The 23,073-nt window shown below is 40.3% G+C and overlaps 2 protein-coding genes across 3 annotated transcripts; both read left to right on the plus strand.

Annotated features, from left to right (window-relative positions):
- Positions 1-2,138: 2,138 nt before the first annotated feature.
- On the plus strand, positions 2,139-3,198 carry LOC146990402 (relaxin-3 receptor 1-like). The gene has a single exon (XM_085773168.1). The coding sequence runs from the start codon at positions 2,151-2,153 to the stop codon at positions 3,138-3,140; it is 990 nt and encodes a 329-aa protein (XP_085629294.1). The 5' UTR covers positions 2,139-2,150; the 3' UTR covers positions 3,141-3,198.
- A 5,849-nt stretch (positions 3,199-9,047) lies between these two features.
- Positions 9,048-22,793, plus strand: LOC146990403 (mortality factor 4-like protein 1). Of its 2 annotated transcripts, none has more exons than XM_085772712.1 (12): positions 9,048-9,258; positions 9,594-9,640; positions 9,742-9,809; positions 9,985-10,071; positions 10,310-10,390; positions 10,746-10,771; positions 11,849-11,937; positions 16,578-16,679; positions 17,046-17,134; positions 17,760-17,932; positions 20,523-20,607; positions 22,233-22,793. In XM_085772712.1, the coding sequence occupies exons 1-12, from the start codon at positions 9,219-9,221 to the stop codon at positions 22,315-22,317; spliced, it is 972 nt and encodes a 323-aa protein (XP_085628838.1). In that variant the 5' UTR covers positions 9,048-9,218; the 3' UTR covers positions 22,318-22,793. The 2 variants fall into 2 exon arrangements, with proteins under 2 accessions (XP_085628838.1, XP_085628843.1); XM_085772717.1 differs by having other exon boundaries at positions 9,055-9,258; positions 9,717-9,809.
- Positions 22,794-23,073: the final 280 nt, after the last annotated feature.

Genomic DNA, 23,073 nt, shown 5'->3' on the forward strand with positions numbered 1-23,073 from the left:
ACAAAAACAAAACAAATGATAAGCATAGCACATTGACAGCCCCCTCGCCTCTCACTGTTCCTGTCAATTAGGCCAAAAATGCAAAACACATCCCTGTGTGAAAACAGGAAAGCATGACGATGATGGTCATTATCATCATGTTGTGGTCGTCTTGTGACGGGATGTTGTGTAACTGGATTCCCATCAATTTGGTGGCACATGAAACATGTATGACATACCTTTGAGTTAGCGCTCATTGAATGCTACACTGATAAGTCTTAACCAGTCACATGCAGGTGTGTGTGTGTGTGTGACATTATTATAAAGTGTTTCTATGACTTCCTATACGGATGAAGACGCTGATCCTATAGTTTCCATGGTGTCAGTCTGAATATTAATCACCAGTATTTGGATACTCGTTGAAGTATCACCGTTAATTTATTTAAACTTCCTCTTTCCCCACACTGGCCATGCAGCAGATCACAGCCGCAGCGAGAGAGCAGACCGTTTTGAATGTGTTTCCGTTGAAGTGCTCTACACACTGGGATGCATGTGGGATTACCAAAAAAGTCAGACCCCCCCCCTGCACATTGTTTCATTACGTGTCCACGGCTCCCTCCTGTGGTTTCCAGTTGTTAGTTTCAGGTAGAAGCAGTAATCACTGAGCTGTTTTGTTGTTGTTTTTTTTTGTTTCCCCTTTAACTGAAGGGCCTTTTTGTGTGAGAAAAGGTCAGATTGCATGCAGGGATGGATAAGCACAGGGCTGTTGCCGTCTCAGTCCTTCTCCAACTTCAGCTACACAGGTGTGTGGAGTATCTATACAGCGTTCTTTGCAGCAGCAGCTTCTGCATTTGCTGGGTTGAACTCTTAACGTGAGGACACTGGGACAAAACCAATAACTGCACAGAATGAAGTGGATGAAATAAGGCCACTTTTATCAGTAGTTACTCCTAATGGTGTTCTCAAGAGCTCCACAGGCAAACCATAAAAAGCGGCTCCACTCTGAGGTTGCCAGGTTCTCACCTTAGATAAAAGGGAAAAGTCAACAATGTGTATATTGTGTCTGTATGGAAACATGAAAACTGAAAGTTCCGATCCAAACGTGAGTGTTTGATGTCCGTTTGTATGCTTGTTGTGTGTCAATTCAGAGCGAGAGAATAAATTAATTTATATATTTTCTAGAAAGTGAAAGCTGTATTATTATTACTACTATTATTATTATTATTATTATTATTAAAAAAAGGACTGTGGCCAATAAAGAGTCTCATACAACTGAAATAATCTTACAGTCAGACTCAAGTCGACATCTGCACTCACTGCCTTAAAACATTCACAAGTTCTGTTTCACAGCTCCAATCCGAGAAGAATCATAAAAAGGCTTTTCAAGGAAGGAAAGGAGAAGACGGTGTACAGTAGACCCTTGTCAGTTTGTACAAATATACCAAGTGAAAAATAAAATATTTATTACCTGCATTGGAAGAAGTTGTTTACTGAATGTTACCTGTTTATGTAGAAAAGTTTAGATGTAATAAAAAAAATGCATTCTGTTATTTCTCTGGGTGTTGGTGTGGGTTTATCTTCTCATGCTGCTGTTGCATTTCACCATCCTGTTCCACCTAGACCTGAACACTGGGTGGCGGCAGAGAGTCGCTGTGATCAAGTTCGATCCCCTTGCTGTCATGGCACAGACCCAATTACGCACGCTTTGTCAACTCCTGGCCTGAGGCGCACTTAACGCGAAAACATCTTCATTTATGAATTAGATGTTTAATCTTTGATTAAAAGTCCTCACGCGCCACGGAGACACCGTCACGCGCGAGATTAGCGGACGCGTCAAATCTGATGTTGTCCAATCAACACCCCAAACCCCCCCCCCGCGCCCCCGGGCCGCGTGAATGAGGGGCGGGTTTGAAGCATTCCTGCCATACTGACAGAGAAGTGGTGCTGGATGATTGTGCGTCTTGGGGAATAGAGAAGGGAGGGAGATGGGGGGGGGGGGGGGGGGCGATGGGGGCACGCGGACAGAGGAGCTGGGATGGCATCATGTGCTTCACACTGATGTGCCACTCCAGATCCAGCTGCTGCACCTTCATGTCGGTGTGTAACTTTACCTCAGACTGCGCTGTGGAGCCTCGTTCGTCCTGAGGCGCAGTGTGTGAGCTGCTGACATTATGGATAAGGAGAATGAGAGCGCGCCTACGAACAGGTCACTCATGCTGGACATGGACCGCTTCAGCAACCTAGAGGACATCGACGTGTCAGCTGACGGGAGTCCGGTTCTGAGATTCCTCATCTGCCTGGTCTACTCTGTGGTGTGCGCCGCGGGGCTGATGGGCAACCTGCTGGTCCTCTTCTTCATCAGGGTGAAGAAAGAGAGGAAGAAGTCCAGAGTGAACTTGTTCGTCCTCAACCTGGCGGTGACGGACTTCCAGTTCGTGCTGACTCTGCCCTTCTGGGCCGTGGACACCGCGCTGGACTTCAGCTGGCCGTTTGGAGACGCCATGTGCAAGATCATCCTCTCCATCACCGTGATGAACATGTACGCCAGCGTGTTTTTCCTCACGGCCATGAGCGTGACCCGCTACTGGTCGGTCGCCACTGCCCTGAAGAACAGGACCGTGCAAAAGTCCTGCTCCGCCAAATGGGTCTGCGCAATCATCTGGACTCTGGCGACTCTGGCCACTGCGCCGACGTCGATTTTCTCAACTGTCAGCAACGTAACCGGAGAGAAACTGTGTTTGCTGAGGTTCCCCGGTGGGCAGTACTGGTTGGCAGTTTACCACATACAGAAAATCCTTGTAGGTTTTGTTCTGCCAATGTCCATCGTGTCCATCAGCTACATCATGCTCCTGCGTTTCATCCGCAACCGGAGTATGAAAACCAGCAACCCCAGACGGAGATCCCAAGTCACCAAATCCGTCACCATCGTCGTGTTGTCGTTCTTCTTGTGCTGGATGCCAAACCATGCCATCACCCTGTGGAGCGTGCTGGTCAAGCTCAACGTTGCAAATTGGGACAGGGCGTATTACATAGTGCACACATATGTGTTTCCACTGACCGTCTGCCTGGCGCACACCAACAGCTGCCTCAACCCGATCATTTACTGCCTCATGAGGAAAGAGTTCAGGAACAAACTGAGAGGACTGATTCACCGAGGATAAGAGTTTTTTTGGATGGTGAAATGTGTTGGCGAACAGTGACCAGGACGCACCGAGAGCGCACGGCAAAAGAAGAAAAAGAAGAAGAGGAAAACATAAGAGCCATAAAGGAGATGCACCAGAAAATACGATAAACCTGTTAACTCGATTCTGCTCATACAAACTGTTCCAGTCATTTGCGCTTCTTGTCTTCACGCGCCTGCGTAATGTGGCTGATTAGTAAAGAAACCACTGTAGCTGGTCCGGGGCTTTATGCATACAGAAGCTGCTAATTTGATGTGGGGAAAAAATACATTTGAGATCACATTGCTTGTTTGATGACCATTAGGAGTGAGGTATCTCTAGTAGTCCACAATCTAAAGTCAGTGCGTGCGTAATTACGCATGACAATCACCTATACGCATTAATGTGCTGGTGTTTTCATTGAGCACGTAAAAAAAAAGTGACGTTCTGCGTCCACATGTGAGTGTCTTAGTGAATAATGTAACCGGTAACAATTTGCGTGTTCCAGCTTATATAGTACTTATACTCATCACCTGCTGAGACAAAGGATGAAGAGACCTGGGTGGGATATTAACCATAGTGTGTCAAACACAGTACAAAATAACCAAAATAAATGTCATCGCTGTAAATATGCAGAAAAAATTGTATGAACTGTGTGTGACAATAAGAATGTGCTCATGTTTTCCCACAGGTCAGTTCTTACCTATAAATAATATCTGCCTGTCAGTCAGAAAAGTCCAAAGGGAAGAGGTGATTTGATCAGCAGGTGTCCACAGTTCAGGAGTGGCTGGTCATAATAATAGGAGGGGGAACACAACACATGTGAGACGGAACAGAGGTGTTTGTGTCCCGCTGGTCTCATTGTTCATTCAAAAGGAAGGACCTGCTGGCACCAGCTAATGGGCTCAGCCCTGCAAAGCGGGTGGATAAAATAGACTTCATGACGGATTTTCATGCTCAGCGTCGAGAACTCTCCACACTCACTCATCAGGAAAAAAAAAGAGGTGGCTGCATGCACGAGCACAGCATGAACCACACGTGGACAAAGGCCTTACAGAGTGACTTTGCGAGCTGCACGTGCACACACACAGCTGGGTGTCGTGTGCGTACATTCATATCAGGAACTAGGCTCTATTTCTGTCTGGCAGGATGGACGCTGGCTGCAGCTGCGGATTGAATTAAATGAATCTGAATGTGAAATGTTGAACTGAACCGAATACAAGATGAACCACCTGTTGTATTTACACAGGGACTGTCCGAAATGTTTTTGTTGTGGTGTTATTTTTCATGTATGTACTTATTGGTCATGTCTGTTTTGAAGACATTGCTGTCTGATTGTGTGTCACAGGGGTTGTATTATCTGTTGTTGAAATGAATCAGATGCATTAAAAATAAATACAATAAATAAAATCCCCCCAAAAGTTCAGGACTTTTGAAACTGTAAAAGAGCTTTCAATGGGTGTATTAAATAAGCTTTAAAAAAAAAAAATCTAAGATGATGACTCCAAAATGAACTGGGAAAACCTCATAACACAGCACAACACAACACAACAAACAACACAACAAACAACACAACGTAACTCTGAACTTATCTAAAACACTTTAAACAACACACCAAGCAAAACAATAATAAAAATCAATAAACAATCTCACCATCATATCATATCAGTGAGAGAGGCCAACCTTTTGCCATAGCAGGGCTGGATGTGTATCTTGAGGTAATAGGCCTTGAGGTAATAAAGGCACCAGTGTAATGTTGTCTATTTCACAGATGTCAATAGGATTCTGAGAAATATTGCCCAGAAGCTGTGGATGAACTCTTATAGTTCAATTTCCCACCAGGATTTGAAATAGAAGTGTGTGTCGGCGGTGCCTCTGATCTTTGCTGGTGCTTTAATCATGAGGATGTGCTGAGGGTCTTGTAAAGGTCAGTTCCTGTTGACATTTTGGAGGAAAAACATGGTTGTTAAAAGCACCAAGGAGGCCTCCTCTCAGGACGCTGAAGATGTGTCACTGCCCACTGTGTCCTCAAGAAGATGAAGGCAAAGAACCAGGAGAAAAGAGATATGAGACCATTACTGTAAAAGAACAGGCCTCCAATCAATGTTCAAGCAGAAATAGAATCGACCCTGCATGTTGTGAGTGTTTGCGACCATTAGGCACTGGTATGGTAAGATGAACTAGGAGAAAAAAAAATTAATGTGGCCTTACTTGTTGCCATAGCTATGACAGCAGTGTTAAAAAGACTCTTTATGATCTATTGACAGAAAATGTATTTGATACTTATGCGATAAGAAGGCGTCTCTATCTTAATGTTAATAGGCTATAGCAGTTAAATAACTGAAATCCATCCACGTTTTTCACCAATTAAAACTTTTCCTCAGAGTTTCAGACTCAGGCACCAAATGCTCTGATATTTTAATAAAAACCTGACTGACTTTAACTGTAAAGAATAATTATATTGTATTTAAGCATTGCATTGATGTTTACTGTGTACATATCAGAAACTCAGCTGATCACTGTACAATCACTTTCTATAGAAATGTACTGTATATACAAGGTCATAGAAGACAGAGAAGTTTTAAATTCGGAGCAAGATTTTGCCATTTGATGCAAATACTCCACTGATTTAGAGTTATTTTCATTTCAGTGTTTCATTTTGCAGCCGATATGTGATGACTGCAGTTTTTGGGGTTTGTATGTAAAGATTAGATAAAGTGAGACTTGGTTAACTGTGTAAAAGTGGTTATAAAAATCTGTATCCAAGAATTTGTCATTGAAAAACTAAGGGATACCAAAATTGTAAACTGCAAAATTGACACACAAAATTATAGAAATCAAACTTTGAAGATCATGTTATAGTACATTTATGTATATGTATGTGTGAGTGACTGACCTTGGTATTCCATACATTTATGAGGAAAGTTTGAAGTGATTTGACTGAAAGCACTAATGCGATGCAGGACTGTGAGTGTGTAAGAAGTCTGAGATTCTATCTGACAAAGGTTCTCATGAGTTGTCAGAGCCAGAAGAGAAATGCAGCACATTGAGAGAACGTCTTGAGCAGTGAAACATCTGTACAATGAGAAATGCTAATCAGGGTCAGGGAAAGATGAACTTACTTTTCTTTCTTTTTTTAAGAACTGCATTTAGAGTGGTGAGTAACATTTCTGATGTGAGAACCAATGTAGTTCTCATTCATTCATTCATTCATTCATTCATATTTTTATTGCAGACTTATGGTCCATCTGACAGAAGATACAATACAAGACAAAAATACACAGATTACTAAAAAACACAAGATAAAATGTATAAATTTAAAACAAATTAATATACACTGCTTTTATGCCAGCGCTCTCTGAGAGTTGATGTGTAATGAGTACAGCTCTTCCTCGGGTTGGTCGTTAGAGCCATGATGGCACGGTTCCCTGATAGTCAGATTTGAGACCCAGACAACTGCGGTAAACTGTATTTACCGTTTCTGGAGCATGAAAAGTAGTAGGCCTAGTCAAAAGTTTCAAAAGGAATATACAGATATGTGATACAGCAAAACAGGTTTCATAGAAGCAGAATGAAAACAAACCAGCAACAAAGGATTGTGGGTTTCTCATTTGATTTAATCTGAATGAGACAAGTTCAATAATGCTTTGAAGAATTATCACTTGCTATCATAGGCTGTAATGATTCTTTGCTATCTCCCATGCAGTTCCTCATCAATAACCGCTCCAGGAAGATGCCATAAATAGTGAATTTTCCATTTTAACTTGAGTTTGCCTCAAACAGCAATGTAAACATTATTTGAGATGTTGAAAAGATGTTTATTGGTCTTGAAGGGTAATTCATCACAAGGCTGTGGTCTGTCTGTTCCTCTGGGTACGTTATTGGACTTTCGCAGCTGTAGCCTATCTCCTAGTGGAAACACCAGTCCTTTTTCTAACTTCACATCTTGATGTTCAAAGTCGTTCTGCTTATCACTGCTTAATTTGTCCTGATTGCAAAACATGGATAAAAAAAAGAGAAAATTACATCAGTTCCTGTCATCCTGCGGTGCACAGAGTCTATCACTGATGTGAGGCTACATGTGAACAACTGATAAATTAGGTCTGTCTGTGCTATTAAAAACACAACACAAATGTATACTGAGATCCAATTCACATGACAATGTGACAACTCGCTAAATTCAGAGTGCATGAGAAATTGGTGACCTAAAAAACATGGTTGGAGGCCAGACAAGTCTGAGAAACCATGTTGTAGACTCCACAAAGGCCGCTGAGTTTACAAAAGCTTCATCAGGAATTTGGGAAAACTTTGGAAAGTGATTTTAGACTGACGTAGCCTACAACTTCATATTGAACCTATCTGGAGACGCACTGTGATGTTTGCACTCATGGCCTCAGCTGATGTTTCTTTGTTCCGGCTCAAGCAACTTGGTCCATTAAGTTGTGACAAAAATTATACGTCTTGCGAGCAAACTTCTTTTGGATATGAAAAGAATTTGCATAAACAAAACATAAAGTATCAAACAAACAACTCAAAAACCCACTGAGGACTGTACCCTGATATTAGTGTCTAAAGTCAAAAGAGTGAATAAATAGAAAAAGCATGCACATGCTCTAAATGTAAACACTGGGTGCCGGACAAAACAAGTAAATGATAAGAAAAAGAAAAGTCTGCACAACAAAAGCTCCAGAGCAATAATTTATTATCACCCAAAAAGGGGTGAGTGATGTTTTGGGTTGAAAACCCTTCCTCAGACAGTCTTTTTCTTAAAGTCTAAAGAGTGCCACATGTGATGATGTAGTCTGAAGTTTGCTGCTCTCCTTGAGTCTGTGTCTGTATGTCTGTGTATGCTCGCACTGTTGCTCTGTTTAATTTTGTTGCCTATGTAGCCTCATTTAAAATACACCATCTTACATGCACTCTGAGGTTTCTCTCTGCTGGGTGTAGGTCTTCCTCTAGCAAAAGAAAGTTAATGTAAATGTGGGGGCTCACACAAGCTGTGATATTGCATGGTCAGAATCACATGACATCTCAAATGTCCAATCATAGGTTTGGGAGGGAGAGCCTTCAAACCGGGTGCACCCTGTGTGAAGACCACCAAAATGCAAGTGACATAGGGTTTGGACAAAGGCCATAATTTATTTTAAAAAATAATATTATTGCATTTTTTTTGTCAAAATGTATTCATAATGTTGATGCATTGAAATACATCTTAATATGGTGTAACCATTCTCAATATTTTGAATTTTAATCAAAAATTCTACTGTTCCACTTTAGGAACATGCCTTCCTAAAGTGGGACAGGTGTTTTTTCCTAATGTGGGACAGTGCTTTTTCAGGTAAATCTGTGTAGCTGAATAGGTTGAACAATAACAATGGTTGTTTACATGGTTTTAGTGTTATAATGCATTATTTGGGATATTTTACAACAAAAGAAAATTATATTTAATAACTGGAAGTGGTCATAACACTGTTAAAGGGGTAAATGGCTCTGATTTTTTTTTCTTGTTTCTAAATCTTGTCTTTTTTGATAATGTTCATGATAATTGTTTGAGTTTAGAAGTAATCAAAGGATAGCACATAATTTATTAATTAAAAGGAATGTATTTGCTAATGTAATGTTTGCTTCATATCACATTATAGACCAGAAGTCAGAATTTAAAAAAATGTCCCACATTAGGCAAATTCACCCTATCTGCAACATAGTCTAAAATCAATGTGTGTTGCACTTGATAAATAAACAATTAGACATACATGTATAAATAGATACATGTGTAGGCTATACGCATATCAATATATCCATGATATAACCATGAACACATTTCTTTGTGATTAAAATTCAAATCCACCGAGCACGTTAGACGCGTTTGTATTTTACAAGTTTCAGGGGGAGCTCCTGAATGCAGCACGCCCCTGAGGCTTCGTGGTCAGGTGACCCAGCAGCAGCAGCAGCAGGCAGGCCAGTCTAGGCTTCTCCTTCGCTTTGGCTCCGATGTCGGAGGTGTTTGTGCCTGGAAGAAATGGACTCTGGCAATGCACGAATTTGATCCTTCAGACATCCGACCAGCTGAGTCTGTGAATGGCGCCAAAACAGGACCCTAAACCTAAATTTCAAGAAGGTCGGTGCAGAAAAATGGACGAATCTGTGGAAGGGGGCGGGTTTGTTGTTGTTGTTATTGTAGCTGCAGCTAATGCTAACGTACAGCTCGACAATAGTGGTCTCCAGGGAGGGTCAGGGTCTTTATAACCGCACAGTTGTGTGTGACTTTTTATTTTAAACACACCCATAATTCACATGTTATGAAGTGTTACTGCTTAGGGTGAAGATAAATAGGCAAACTAGGCGTTAACGCAAAGCTAACTGTTAGCTAGCCCGTTGTGTTGTTAATGCTGTGTATTGTGTCATGCCGCGGTTTCCACCCAACTTCCTACTTTTGTCTTTCCCTCCTCTCAGGTGAAAGAGTCCTGTGCTTTCATGGGCCACTGCTGTATGAGGCAAAGGTGTGTTTCAGTGCTGCATGGGCTTCGAGAGTGAAATATGAACAGTGAAACAAACGTCAGCCAACGACTGACGCAGGCCCGTGTGTTTTCTTGTTTTACAGTGTGTAAAGATCAACATAAAGGATAAGCAGATTAAATACTTCATTCATTACAGCGGATGGAACAAAAAGTGAGCAGCCTGGTTTGGTTTCACTTTGATTATCTGTCCTGTTTTCAACCTGAGTGCTCATGTCGGATACCTTGCTTTGTGTGTGTGTGTGTGTGTGTGTGTGTGTGTGTTTTATTGAGGAAGGTTGCTTTGTTTGTGATGGAGTCTCAAGGGTTTTAATGCGTTTCTTTTGCAGCTGGGATGAATGGGTTCCTGAAAGCAGAGTTCTCAAATATGTGGACAGCAACCTTGCAAAACAAAAAGAGCTTCAAAAGGCTAATCAGTAAGTTTCCATTGTTGTCATGACAATACAATCTTTCTGTGACCACTAACCCCCAACCCCACAGTCAAAGAAATACCATAATATATTTTTCAATGTTTTTGTTTTTAAATAATATTGACCATTGTTTTGTTATTATCTGCTGTTTTATTTGCAACCTGGCATTCTTGATAGTACAGTATGGACAAATGTCACTTGACTATTCATGTAATGATCCTCACTTGTTTTTTTTCCTCCCCAGGGACCATTATGTTGAGGGAAAGATGAGGGGTTTAGCACCAAGCAAGAAGATTGCTGCTGTGCAGCAGAAAAATGTCGATCTGTAAGTGTTCACTTTGCTTCCCCTCCCACTCCCAGTAATCCAACTAATTCTAAACACCATAAATGCAGACGTCATTTCAATCAATGTGTGTGGTAGAAAATCTGTGATGTTTTTGTCTTATCAACTTGATGTAAATTCAGTAGTTTTTAAACATGCCACTTAGAATTATTGTATGTGAATTAGTGAACTGTACCATGCACTGCACCTGCGTAAAGTGCCCGCATTCATTATGTTTATCAACACGTTTGTTGAAATGTTTCTTGTAATTTGTCACCCATCTGTACTGTGTGTTGTGCACAAAGTATAAAACATTTAATATTGTATTTTCACACATAATGTATTTTTTGGCTCTTAGGAAAGTGAAAAAGGCAAAACAGAAGAGTAAGTAAACTATTTCCATATGACATGTTGATAGTAGATTTCACATGGGTCAGTAACGTGACACAACAAGTGGTGTGGTTTTTTTATAAACATCTGACTATATACAGGAAAATAAATCTGGACCCAGAAGTGGAATAAATGAAATTCACTTTTGCAATGCAACAATATGTTTCTTGACCAATTTTACATAACTTGTCACATTTTTTAGAAGATAAAGTGCTGTTTTAGTCCTGCTCCGTGTTGGCAAAATGTATTTAAATTTAGATATATACAGCAAAAAATATTTTTCAGTTTAATGTTTTCAGAAAAGGTATATATTTTATAAGTACACTTAAATCCACTGTAGGTAGATCAAATATTTAATATTTATTATTCTTTTGTGGTCACACCATTTGACATTTTCAGGGCATTCAGTCTCACTTTTGTTAGAAATGGTTCAAATGTCATTTCAAATTATTTGAAACCAACATGAATACAAAATGTACATTTTAACAAATCTGATGCTTTTAAAACTATTTTTAAAGATATTTCTGAATTGCTCATCTTGCCAAGTACCCTTATTTGTTACTGACCCACATACATTTTGTGTATGCAACACACATCACACATTAGCTCTAACACTGCTGTATTGTTTAAAATCACAACAAATTTCAGCATGTTCTTAAATACACAAAGTTTTTTATGATATCAGATGATGTTTGAGACACTTGAGGCACTGAGACGCTATACATTTGATAATGTCAAACATATTTCCTGAAATATGCACAATATAGTTTTTTTTGTTTTGTAGTTTTGTTCTTTTTTTTGTATTTTTATAATTGCCCTGCTGCTGGGCCCAACCCTCATTTCTCGGCTTTGTTTACTGCACATTGTGTGTTGACATGTGACAAATGTAACTCCTGTTTACTGACAGCATCGCTCACACCTGAAACACAAAATAATCTACATTCAGTCCTATGATATATTAGCAGCATAACAGTAGATTTAATCAGACGATAGTTGGGCTTTATCTACATCTACAGTAAAAGAAGACACATTTCTTCACAATGTATTAACTGTAATGTGTGTGTTGTTTAGCCCCAGGGCCGGGTGAAGGTACCAGCAGCGGAGAACCGCCACAGGGACCACGGAAGAAGAGGCCGCGGGTCGATCCCACTGTGGAGAGTGTATGTACCATCAGATACTGGTTAACACTTGACAGAATCTACTGGCTTAGTTTTAAGGAGCCATTTGTCCACTGGGCATCTTTATAGTTGGATAAATTGAAATCACTAATTACTTGAAGAGGACCTCTCATGAAACTACAGACTGGACCATCTGAGGAGCGAGCAAAGTGGGGGAAATATTAAGATGTCAGGGTAAAAATGCCCTTCAAGTGTCCAAATGACTGTGAAATTTAAAATGATGGTCCACTTGCTCTCTCTCATTTTGTCTGGCTCATAAACTTTGATGAGGAGTCACAGAAGGTGACTGCTGATTTGCTCTCTGTCCCCAAGTCTTCCTGTGTGCTCGCAGCGTTGCCTAGCAGAGAGAGGAACAGCTTTGTTTACCTCAAAAAAAACTATAAACAACAGAAAGCGGTGGCGCCATGCAGTTGGTAGAAGAATAAAGTATGACCAGCATACAAACCAGGTTATCAGCTTTAAAGATGCTCTGATACCAGTTACACATAGTGTCTACTGCTTCATGTATTGTATGGCATCCATACATGTGAGATGATCGTTGTCACTGTTAGGCAAGGTAAGGCATCTTTATTTATATAGCGCATTTCATACCAAGGCAACTCAATGTGCTTTACACAATATTTAAAAAGAACAGCATGAAAACAAACAATTTTTTGAAAATTAAAAAAAAATTGTAAACATTTAACGTAGAGTTAAAAGCTAGAGCAAAAAAGATTTTAAAAAGTAGAATAAAATAAGATAAATAAAGTTTAAAGTTCTTAAAAAGAGCTCAGCCATAAGCACATGAAAAGAGAAATGTTTTTAACGTGTTTACAGTTGGAGCTGATCTCAGTTCTGCTAGTAGTTTGTTCCAGTTGTGTGCAGCATCACAGCTAAATGCTGCTTCACCATGTCTGGTTTGAACTCTGTGCTCCACTATCTGACCTGAGTCAGTAGATCTCAGAGCTCTACTGGGTTTATACTCTACTAACATGTCATTCATGTATTCTGGACCTAAACCATTCAGTGATTTGTAGACCAGGAGCAGAACTTTAAAATCTGTGGAATGACAGTGATCAGGTTACACCCTTCTGTAAAACATGAACTAACACGTGAGTGGAGGTTCTATTATTATCTAATTTGACTGTCAGAAGCAAAAAGATCTTGGGATAAATAACATCAGGTTGTCATAACACTAGTGCCTAACACTGGATAGTAAAGCATTGTTGCCTTTTTACTGGAGGTGCTCAGCTATATTGGCATACTGCTGACATTTTGCTAATGGATAATATTACACAGTTTACTATCGTGCACGTCTCTGGAGCTGTCCACGGTTCCCTGTTTTCCACGGAGCTCAGACCTAAAATTCAGTATCCCCCAAAATTTAAATATTACAAAGGACCTTTTTTTTTAAGCATTTTTAATATGGAAATGTTGGCTTTCTGAAGAATATGTCCATCTATATGCACTCAGTACTTGTTGTGGCTGTTTGATTTGAACTATTGGAAATGGACGTTTCCATAATGTATTTAGATGTGGAGAGTGTCACCGCCCTAAGCAGCCCCCCCCCCCCCCCACACACACACACACACACACACACACACACAAACATAAGAAAATATAAGAATGTTTTTTACCTCTTTTTGTCAACTATAGAAACTGCAGCCGAGAGTTTTGACCTTGTATAGTGAAGAGAAGCTCATGTACTATGCACCTCTCTTTATCCTGCTGTGGTAAAGAACTGTAAAGCCTTTTAGTTCTATTCTGCATGTTCTTGGTTGTTGTGTGTGTGAAGGACACAGGGAGGCCACCTTCCAGTAGCCCGTTGGGTGTAAGTACATTTTATTTGTATAGCACTTTTCGTAGAAGGGGTTCACAAAGTGCTTCACAACAGAGTCAGGAAATCACATTTGTACAGGGAGTAAAACAAGAATACACAATTGGGCGGTGCGTGGCGCAGTGGGTGGAGCGGCCGCCCCATGTAGAGGCTACGGTCCTCGCCGCGGGCGTCCCCGGTTCGGGTCCCGCGTCGGGCGGACCTTTCCTGCGTGTCATTCCCCCTCTCTCTGCCTCCCCATTTCCTGTCTATCTCTACTATCATCACTATCAAATAAAGGCAAAAAGCCGAAAAATATACTTAAAAAAAGAAAAAAAAGAATACACAATTAAAATACAGAGGAGCATAGAAACAAAAAAAACATCACAGTATAAAACAAAATTAAGACAAAGACCCAGAAAACCCACCCCTACATAAAAGCCTGTCGGAACAGCAGAGTTTTCAGATCCTTTTTAAAAGACTCAATGGAGTTTAAAGTGCCTAAGGACAGTGGCAGGGCGTTCCAAAGTCTGGGGGCAACAGCTTGGAAGGCTCTGTCCCCTCTGGATTTAAAATGGGTGTGGGGGATGACAAGCAGGCATTGCCCAGAGGATCTGAGGGAGCGTGTGGGGGTATAAAATTTGAGCAACTCTGAAATGTAAGAGGGGGCTTGGCCATGTAAAGCCCTCAAAGTAAGAACTAAAATTTTAAAATGAATTCTAAAATGGACTGGGATAAAATGGAGTTCTGCTAAAATCGGTGTGATGTGTGCACTCTTTCTAGTGTGAGTTAAACGTCTAGCTGTGGAGTTCTGAACAGCCTGGAAGCGATAAAGTGCTTTATGGTTAAGACAAGTAAAAAGGCTGTTGCAGTAGTCTAGATGTAGAGAGATAAAAGCATGGATGATCATCTCAAGTTCCACTCTGGTTCCACACCATGGATCTCAGCTTAGAAATGTTCCTCAATTGAAAGAAGCAGTTTCTAATCAACTTGCTGGTGTGACGCTCAAAGGACATGGCTGAGTCAAAGATGACCCCAAGGTTCCGGAGACTCGTCTGAATGGACGAGCCTACGGTACCCAAGTGATATTTAATGAAGGGGATGCGAGTTTCGGGGGCGATAATCAGGGTCTCTGTCTTTTCTGAATTCATCATAATATCACTAAAAACTCGGGTCAAGGCAGTTTCAGTTGAGTGATTTCTACGAAAACCCGACTGGAATTTATCCAGGACATTATTAGTCTCCAAGAACACTGCAAGTTCCTCTGCCACTATTTTATCCAAAATCTTGGACAAAAAAGGAAGCTTAAAGATTGGCCTATAGTTTTTAGGTAGTAATGGATCCAGGGATGGCTTTTTAAGAACAGGTTCGACTACCGCATGTTTGAAGAACCTTGGAACCACACCAGTTGAAAGTGAAAGATTAATCAGGTTCACAACACAAGGACCAATCGAGTTGAGAACAGTTTTAAGCAGCTTAGTGGGGAGAACATCAGAAGTAGACGAGAAGGGTTTCATTTTTTGCAACAACATAGTGATGTCCTGGAGCGTCACCTGGCTAAAAGAGGACCAGGTGCAGGACAATTTACCAACAGAATCAGGCAGTGCACTAACAGAGTCAGTTGAAGACAGTGGTGAGATATTCTCTCTAATGTCTCTGATTTTGACCAAAAAGTAGTTAAGAAATTCATTGCTGTCTGCATTTGAATACACAGGAAGTTGCGGGACAGAGGGTGAGACAACGGAGCTGATAGTCTCAAATAAGACCTTAGGGTTTTTCTTATTTGAGGATATGATTTGAGCGAAATACTGTGATCTGGCATTTCTCAGCATTTCATTTAGAGAGGCTCTAAGCTCCCTTAGGTGGAGTCTGTGAACCTCCAGTTTGGTTGACTTCCACAGTCGTTCCACTTTTCGACAGTTTCTCCTTAGAGAGTGGGCAGAGTCATTTATCCAGGGGTGAGCTGCATTTGCAGGTGCACAGCTTGTTTTCACCACAGAGACTTTATCTAAAATGCATGCACAGTGCATATTGAAAGACTGGATAAAGACATCTGGGTGATCAATTCCCGTCAGTAATTGTGGCTCAAACATAGAAGAGAAACCGTCAGCAACATCCTGGTTTATAATCCGCCTTTGAGTTTTTATTTTTAAAGGGGGAGGATTTACGGGAACGTTTACATTAAAAAGCACACAGCTATGGTCACTGACCTGGAAGTCCTCCACGAGCACATTTCCAACATCTAGGCCTAATGAGAAAACAAGGTCTAATGTATGACCCTTGGTTTGCGTGGGTCCAGAGACATGCTGGGTGAGATTAAAACAGTCAAGTGATGGATAAAAAGTCAGCAGCTGAGTTACTTGTGACATCAATATGGATGTTAAAATCACCAATGATTAAAACTCTCTCTAGCTTAATAATGGAGGATAAGAATTCTGTAAAATCGGTGAGGAAGGTTCCCACATGGCCAGGGGGGCGATAAATTATAACACAATAAAAGACTCAAAAGAGGAGAAAGGCTCTGAATTGACCAGTCTGCACAGGTGGCTGTCCCGGTACACGACAGCCAGTCCTCCACCACGGCGCTCCATGCGGGGAGTCCCAATAGATGAGCAGCCCGGAGGACAGAGCTTCTTTAAGTGAAAAAACTAATTTTCCCTCTGCCAAGTAACAACATGTCCATATTCTTGTTCATAAACAATTCCTTCAGAGTGAGGGATTTATTAGAAATGGAACGAGCGTTTAACAATGGGTGGGTGACAAATACATTACTGCTGCTGAACAAAGAAAGAAAGAAACCAACAATAGCATGTGTGTGTGTGTCCAGGAGGATATGTTCACCAACCGCGTGGAGGTGAAGGTGAAGATCCCCGAAGAGCTGAAGCCCTGGCTGGTAGATGACTGGGACCTCATCACCCGACAGAAACAGGTAAAAAGAACCACATAACACAATACAATACACACACACACACACACACACACACACACACACACACACACACACACACACACACACACACACACACACACACACAAACAAACAACCCCCCACAAGGCTATGTGTTTGATGTATTTTTAGTTCTGCTAAGGTGACTGTACAATGACAGTAAAGAAACTCTGTGTATCTTTATTCCCCATTTACTTTCCCTTCCTCTGTTAGGCTCGTTGCCTTGAGCTATTATGTACTCTGATACTTTAGCAAAGAAGATCAACCAAGCTTGAAAATGACCCCCAACAGTGATGTTCCATCAATATAAAAGTTTGGATAAAGAGAAGACTTTTCTGTTGCTTGCAGTTGTTTCATCTACCTGCTAAGAAGAACATAGAGGCCGTCCTGGAGGACTATGCAAACTATAAGAAGTCCAAAGGAAACTCGGACAATAAGTAAGGATGAAAGCCATGGCTTCCTTCACATGGTGTGAAAGTAGAGACACGGTGGTGTCCTTTGATAATCTGCTCAGCATCACTGCATGTGTCCATCTCTCTGCGCCGGCTGCCACAGTATGTTCTCGCATTCCTCTCCACTTTGTGGCATGAATCACAAGCAGTTTAAACACAAAATTGTGCAATTTGCCCCAGCATGATCACACTTACATACAATGTCCTCAGCTGTAGATGGAAATCTAAATTACCACAGCTAAATACATGTTCCACATCTGGGCTACAAAAGAAAATAAGATACATACTGCTCCTGGTCCTTTTCTGCCGACGAACCACATTTTTGCAGGCATGTCATTTTGACCAATTTGAATTCATTCATTTCAGTGGCATCCCCATTGTAAATGCAAAAGCTTGCTCAGTTTAAACTAAATTGTCTTGTTTTGCAGACTCAAATAGCCACATCAGAAAGTGTTCATGATGTGCATACGTCCAAATCATTAACAATTTTCTCTCCTGGAGGTTAACAGGATAGATTTATTTCAGGGGAAACGATAATTGTCTGTTATCTCTCAGTGATGAAAGCTCTATCTGGATAAACCTGTGACTCTTCTCCTCTTTGTTCACTTAGGGAATATGCAGTAAATGAAGTGGTGGCAGGGATTCGGGAGTATTTCAACGTGATGCTGGGCACGCAGCTGCTTTACAAGTTTGAGAGGCCGCAGTACGCCGAGGTCCTGGCTGAACATCCAGACATGCCTATGTCTCAAGTTTACGGAGCCCCACACTTGCTGCGCCTATTTGGTAGGGACTATACATATATATATATTTATATATTTATTTATATTCTGATTCTTAGGAAATTCTTGTATGAATTACATTAAATTAAATTGTAGAAAGCTTTTCCAATATTGACAGCCATTGCTGTGAGGCTAAAGAGAAACATAACTGTTCTTCACAATTCAGAAAAAACATTTGCAAGAGGTTGCGTACTTCACGCCTCCATCCTATGTTGAACTTCTATCAAGGAGCCTTTAAGTATTCAGTACAATTAAAGTAAGCCCAACATTTTACCTGTTGCTCAATGACCTTAAGAAAACAATATAGAAGCTTGGTTGATAGTCATTGTTAGCAGGGGTCAGATTTGAACTTACACAGCTACAGTTGTAAACGTGCAAGGAAAATATTAAATAGCAACATTTCAGGGCTAGACCTTCATCAGACAAAAGCCTTTGATTGTTTGCCTCACGAAGGTCTAGCATTGAAATTTGCTATTAAATATTTTCCTTGCAAGTTTAACAGTGTCTGGGAGTTTATATCTATGTCTTGATCAGCTTGTCCCTGTCCTATGCACCCGTCTGAAAAATAGATGCAAGAAGTATTTTTCTCTTTGAATCACAGCTCCAGTTTAAAAAATGCAAAATAGCTCATTAATTGTATAGTAATTCAGGTTAATTATATATTTACAAATGCTGAGGTTAAAGTGAGTATCACACACTAAGACGACTCGACTGATTTGACTAAAGCTCTAAATGAATACCTCCATCTGTGAACATCCAATGAGTCTTAACAAATCTCAGACATAGCAATGCAATAAGAGAAAGGATGAATTGTTATTTGAGAAGACACATACAGTATTACATAATGCAACAATATACAGTTAATATCCAATATTTCCCAGTAGAGTAATGATGTTACAGATATGTGAGAGTGATGCTGGTCTTACATGTTGACTCAGTTCATCCAATCTTATTTTCAATTCAGCTTTCGCCTCACAACGATTCAGAGAAACAAGATAAACAAGATCAAAAGATTAGTGACTGAGTCGCATTCTGTTTCACCACACATTTCATCTCCCCGACAAAAAACAGCTGACGTGGATGCTGATAGACTTCATATTTGTTACAGCATGAAAGTTCTTAAACACTTTCCCCAAACTCTGTCTTTGAAGGAGAGATTTATCCGACATGCATTTTCACTGTTCCCTCTTGCACCTCTCTCTCTGACCTGGTGACAGCACACACATACACACACACACACACACACTTATACACACAATTATACTCTGCTCTGGGTAACAATATGGAGAGAGCTAAACACTCAATAGTGTGATTAAGCCTGTCCTATGAAACAGACAGGATTTGAAATGATCTATGAACACATCCAGTAAAGGTCTATCACATACAGACGTGTGTGTGTGTGTGTGTCTTTCTCTCTCTCTCTCTCTCTCTCTCTCTCTCTCTCTCTCTCTCTCTCTCTCTCTCTCTCTCTCTCTCTCTCTCTCTCTCTCTCTCTCTCTCTCTCTCTCATAGAGTTAACTACAAAATACCAACATGGATAAATGATCTTGATGATCAGCTGATTTTTCTGGATGTGTTCTTAAAGTCAATCTGCCATGTACTGGGCATCTGTTAATAAGAAAATAAAAAAAACGGAGTGTGGTAATTTTGTTTTAATTCTAAATTTGTGAATTCTTAAAAGGATAGTTCAACATTTTGGCAAATTGGCCCGTTGCCATAAGTCTTAGGAGTAGGTTCGTTACCTTTAATTGTTGGTGCAAGCTATTTTGAGAACAGCGGAGCAGAGCCACAAGCTGGTCAGAGCTACGCTACGGAGGCTCATATGATTTCTTGGTTTCCCTCAAACTCATCAAATACACAATCCAACAACTCCAAAACGCTCTGGTGGACAAGTTGTGACCTGCACATTCACCACGCTATGAGATAATAACAGAACGTTACGAGACAGAGTTGTTTTCAAGGCAAATGCAGAGACTGCTTGCCGAAAAACTGCCCCTAACGGAAACACGCTTGGATTGTTGGATTGTGTATTTGATGAGTTTGATGAGGGAAACCAAGAAATTCCATTAGCAGCTCGCGACTCGGCTCCGCCGTTCTAAAAACAGCTTGCACTGACAATTAAAGGTAATGAACCTACTCCTAAAACTATAGGGATTATGGCAATGGGCCAGTTTGCCAAAATGGCAAGGCAAGGCAATTTTGTTTGTATAGCCCATTTTTACAAACAGTTTGTCTCAAAGGGCTTTACATGGCATCACAACAACATCCTCTGCCCTTAGACCCTCACATCGACTGAGGAAAAACTCCATGGAAAACCCTTTTAACAGGGAAAAATTGGAGAAACCTCAGGGTGAGCAACAGATGAGGGATCCCTCACCCAGGACAGGCATCATGCGTTAAATGACGTATTAAACACATTGAGTAATAGATTTGAGACTGTGTATCCCTATGTTGTTTGCCATAATTTCTTTTTACAAAATGAATTGTTTCTCACCATTTTTACTTTAGCATGGTATGTAAAAAAAAAAAAAAAAATCAGTACTGAAGAAGTATCCTGTTGCATTGTTGTCATACGTATGTGGTTTCCCCAACAGTTCGTATTGGAGCCATGCTGGCCTACACTCCACTGGACGAGAAGAGCCTGGCTCTGCTGCTCAGTTACCTCCAAGATTTCCTCAAGTAAGCTCCAACGTCCACCACAGACCAACTAAGACACACATGGCGACACCTTTACTGCTGCTGTGTAATAATGACAACAACACAATGACACAATGAATGCTGTGTTCAAAACAATTAATTACTGCATTACAAAACAACGGTAGGCTACTTGAGGGGAGGTCTGGTGTGCAAACAACCAACAAAACAAATGAATAAAGCAGCAGTTTTTATTTAGGGGCAAATAAACTGTAAACAATGTCAACAATACAATAGGGTTAACAAATCTCATGCCACATCCTATTCATAAACATACAGGTGAATGTAAATACTCATAACATACACCCAGACATACATATGCTTGCATATTTCAGTTGTTTTTCTACTGTCTCTCTGCTTTGCATGTTTTCATATAGCCCTAGGACAGTTTGTTTATATGAAAATAAGCATGGCAACACTGTGTTTTGTATCTTTTGAAATGATTTGGAAAAACAAACTCGACATATTTGATGTACAGTTTGTAGGAATTGCTCATTTCACTTGACAAAACTTGTACATGTCAGACACAAGACTAGAAAAATTGAAAAATCAATAACTTGTGAGCATATAGAGGTTGTCTTTTCCTTATAGGAATGAAACTGCCTTGTGCTGACCGCTGTCATTCATACTGTTAATGAGCCAGAGACATCACATCACCTAGAGAAAAGAGTTCTTTAGAGGCCTGTATGGATTTTATTCTGATTACGTAGCTAGAAAAACCATGACTAATCCCTTTGCAGAAATGATTATGTAGCCCCATTCATGGTTTTTAAAATAGGGGTTAATGCTCTGTGGTTAAAACATGTGCACAGCACTGTGGAATATGTAGAAAAACATGATAAATGTATTTATACACTACAGAGTCAGACACCATAACCATAATTATCTTAAACAAGATCATCCTTTGTGGGGACAATAGAGATAATAAATATAAAGAAATAAAAAGAGCAGTATTCATAAGAATGTACTTTACAGTGGTGTCTATGACAATATATAGAAGAAATTCATTCTGTACAGATATATTATAGGTTAATGTAATTGCAAAAAGCAAATAGTATGTACAGTCCAGTGACAGTATATGCAAAGTAAATAATTCTGTCAATCAGTATTGCATATGTACACTGCATTGAGTGCAGTTGTAGATTGTACAGATTATGTTGTAGACTGAGAGCAGTGTTTGCTCAATAGTCTGACCGTAGCCATATAAGAAGTAACAAGTAACAAAATCTAGAATAACTTTCTCCACTTAGTCATTTCCTTCATTCTCGTCAGGTTTCTTATTAGATATTTTTGAATATGGTAAGTTATTTTTTCCTAACAGGCTTTATCTATGTTTTCTAACTATCCACTCCCCAGTGGATTGCTCTGTGTGAGTTCTGCAAATAACTTTGGTATTTCTTGTCGCATCTAATTTTTATCCCAGAAAAATATATTTTTAAAATCTGCCTTAAAGGAGCCTCCTGGTGGGATGTTAATCTGAAAGGATTGAGGGCTGAGCGGCTGAGTAATTTTCCCCTGGAGGAGAGGAAGAATGGCAGCCTGCACTATTAGTATAAAAATCACTAACCATTTCAGTCCGGCTTCACATTGACAAACAATTTCTCCTCCAGGTACTTGGTAAAGAATTCATCCACCCTCTTCAGTGCCAGTGACTACGAAGTCGCACCCCCAGAGTACCACCGCAAGGCTGTGTAAGAGCTCTCAGCAGGCTGTGCTCCGATCAAGGCACGTCACCCCCCTCTCCCAGAGCACATGTAAAATAACCATTACTACCCTTCTGAGTGCAGACTTCGATGAGATTTTTCACTTGAACTGATGCGCTTCTACCATGGCGGTCTCAGGAGCTCGTCCCGGTTCAGAAGTCAAAAATTTGACAAAACCTTTTATTTTATTTTACTTTATTATTATTTTTTTTTAGCTTTTCTCCCTCCTTGTCTGTTTTGTCCCACTTCTTTGAAAAGACACAAGAAAAAAATGTTTCTGTTGAAAAATTACAGTTCCCACAAGCAGCTCTTTGGTGTTTTTGTGCATTCCATCTGATAGATATTTGTTACTGTTGCATGTCCGTATTTATTAGTGTTTCCTCTGCCACATGAGGTGCAATTTAACGCTGAGCCACATGGTCAGCGCCCAGCAGCTAATGTTTTTTGTATCTGTATCTTGTGTATTTGTATCAATTTGTTTAAAAAAAAAAAGAAAAAAGAAAAAAAGTTTCTACACAGTTTCTAGGTTGTTTACTGTGGTCTCTGTTTCATATCACGTAAATTATTTAGTGTCCTGACTGTTCTTTCAAGATGCATTTTGCACAGTGTTGTTTGTGGAGCACTTCAGACATCAAAGACTTTCTCCATAGATTATGGTTTGATATTCATCTGACAAGACACTGAGCAAAAACATCTATCTTTGATGCACATGTTCAGTTCGTGAAATATATTTTTTTAAAAATGTGCA

This window comes from Trachurus japonicus, chromosome 3 (assembly GCF_045865225.1).
Source record: "Trachurus japonicus isolate A0001 chromosome 3, Traja_1.0".
NCBI lineage: Eukaryota > Metazoa > Chordata > Actinopteri > Carangiformes > Carangidae > Trachurus > Trachurus japonicus.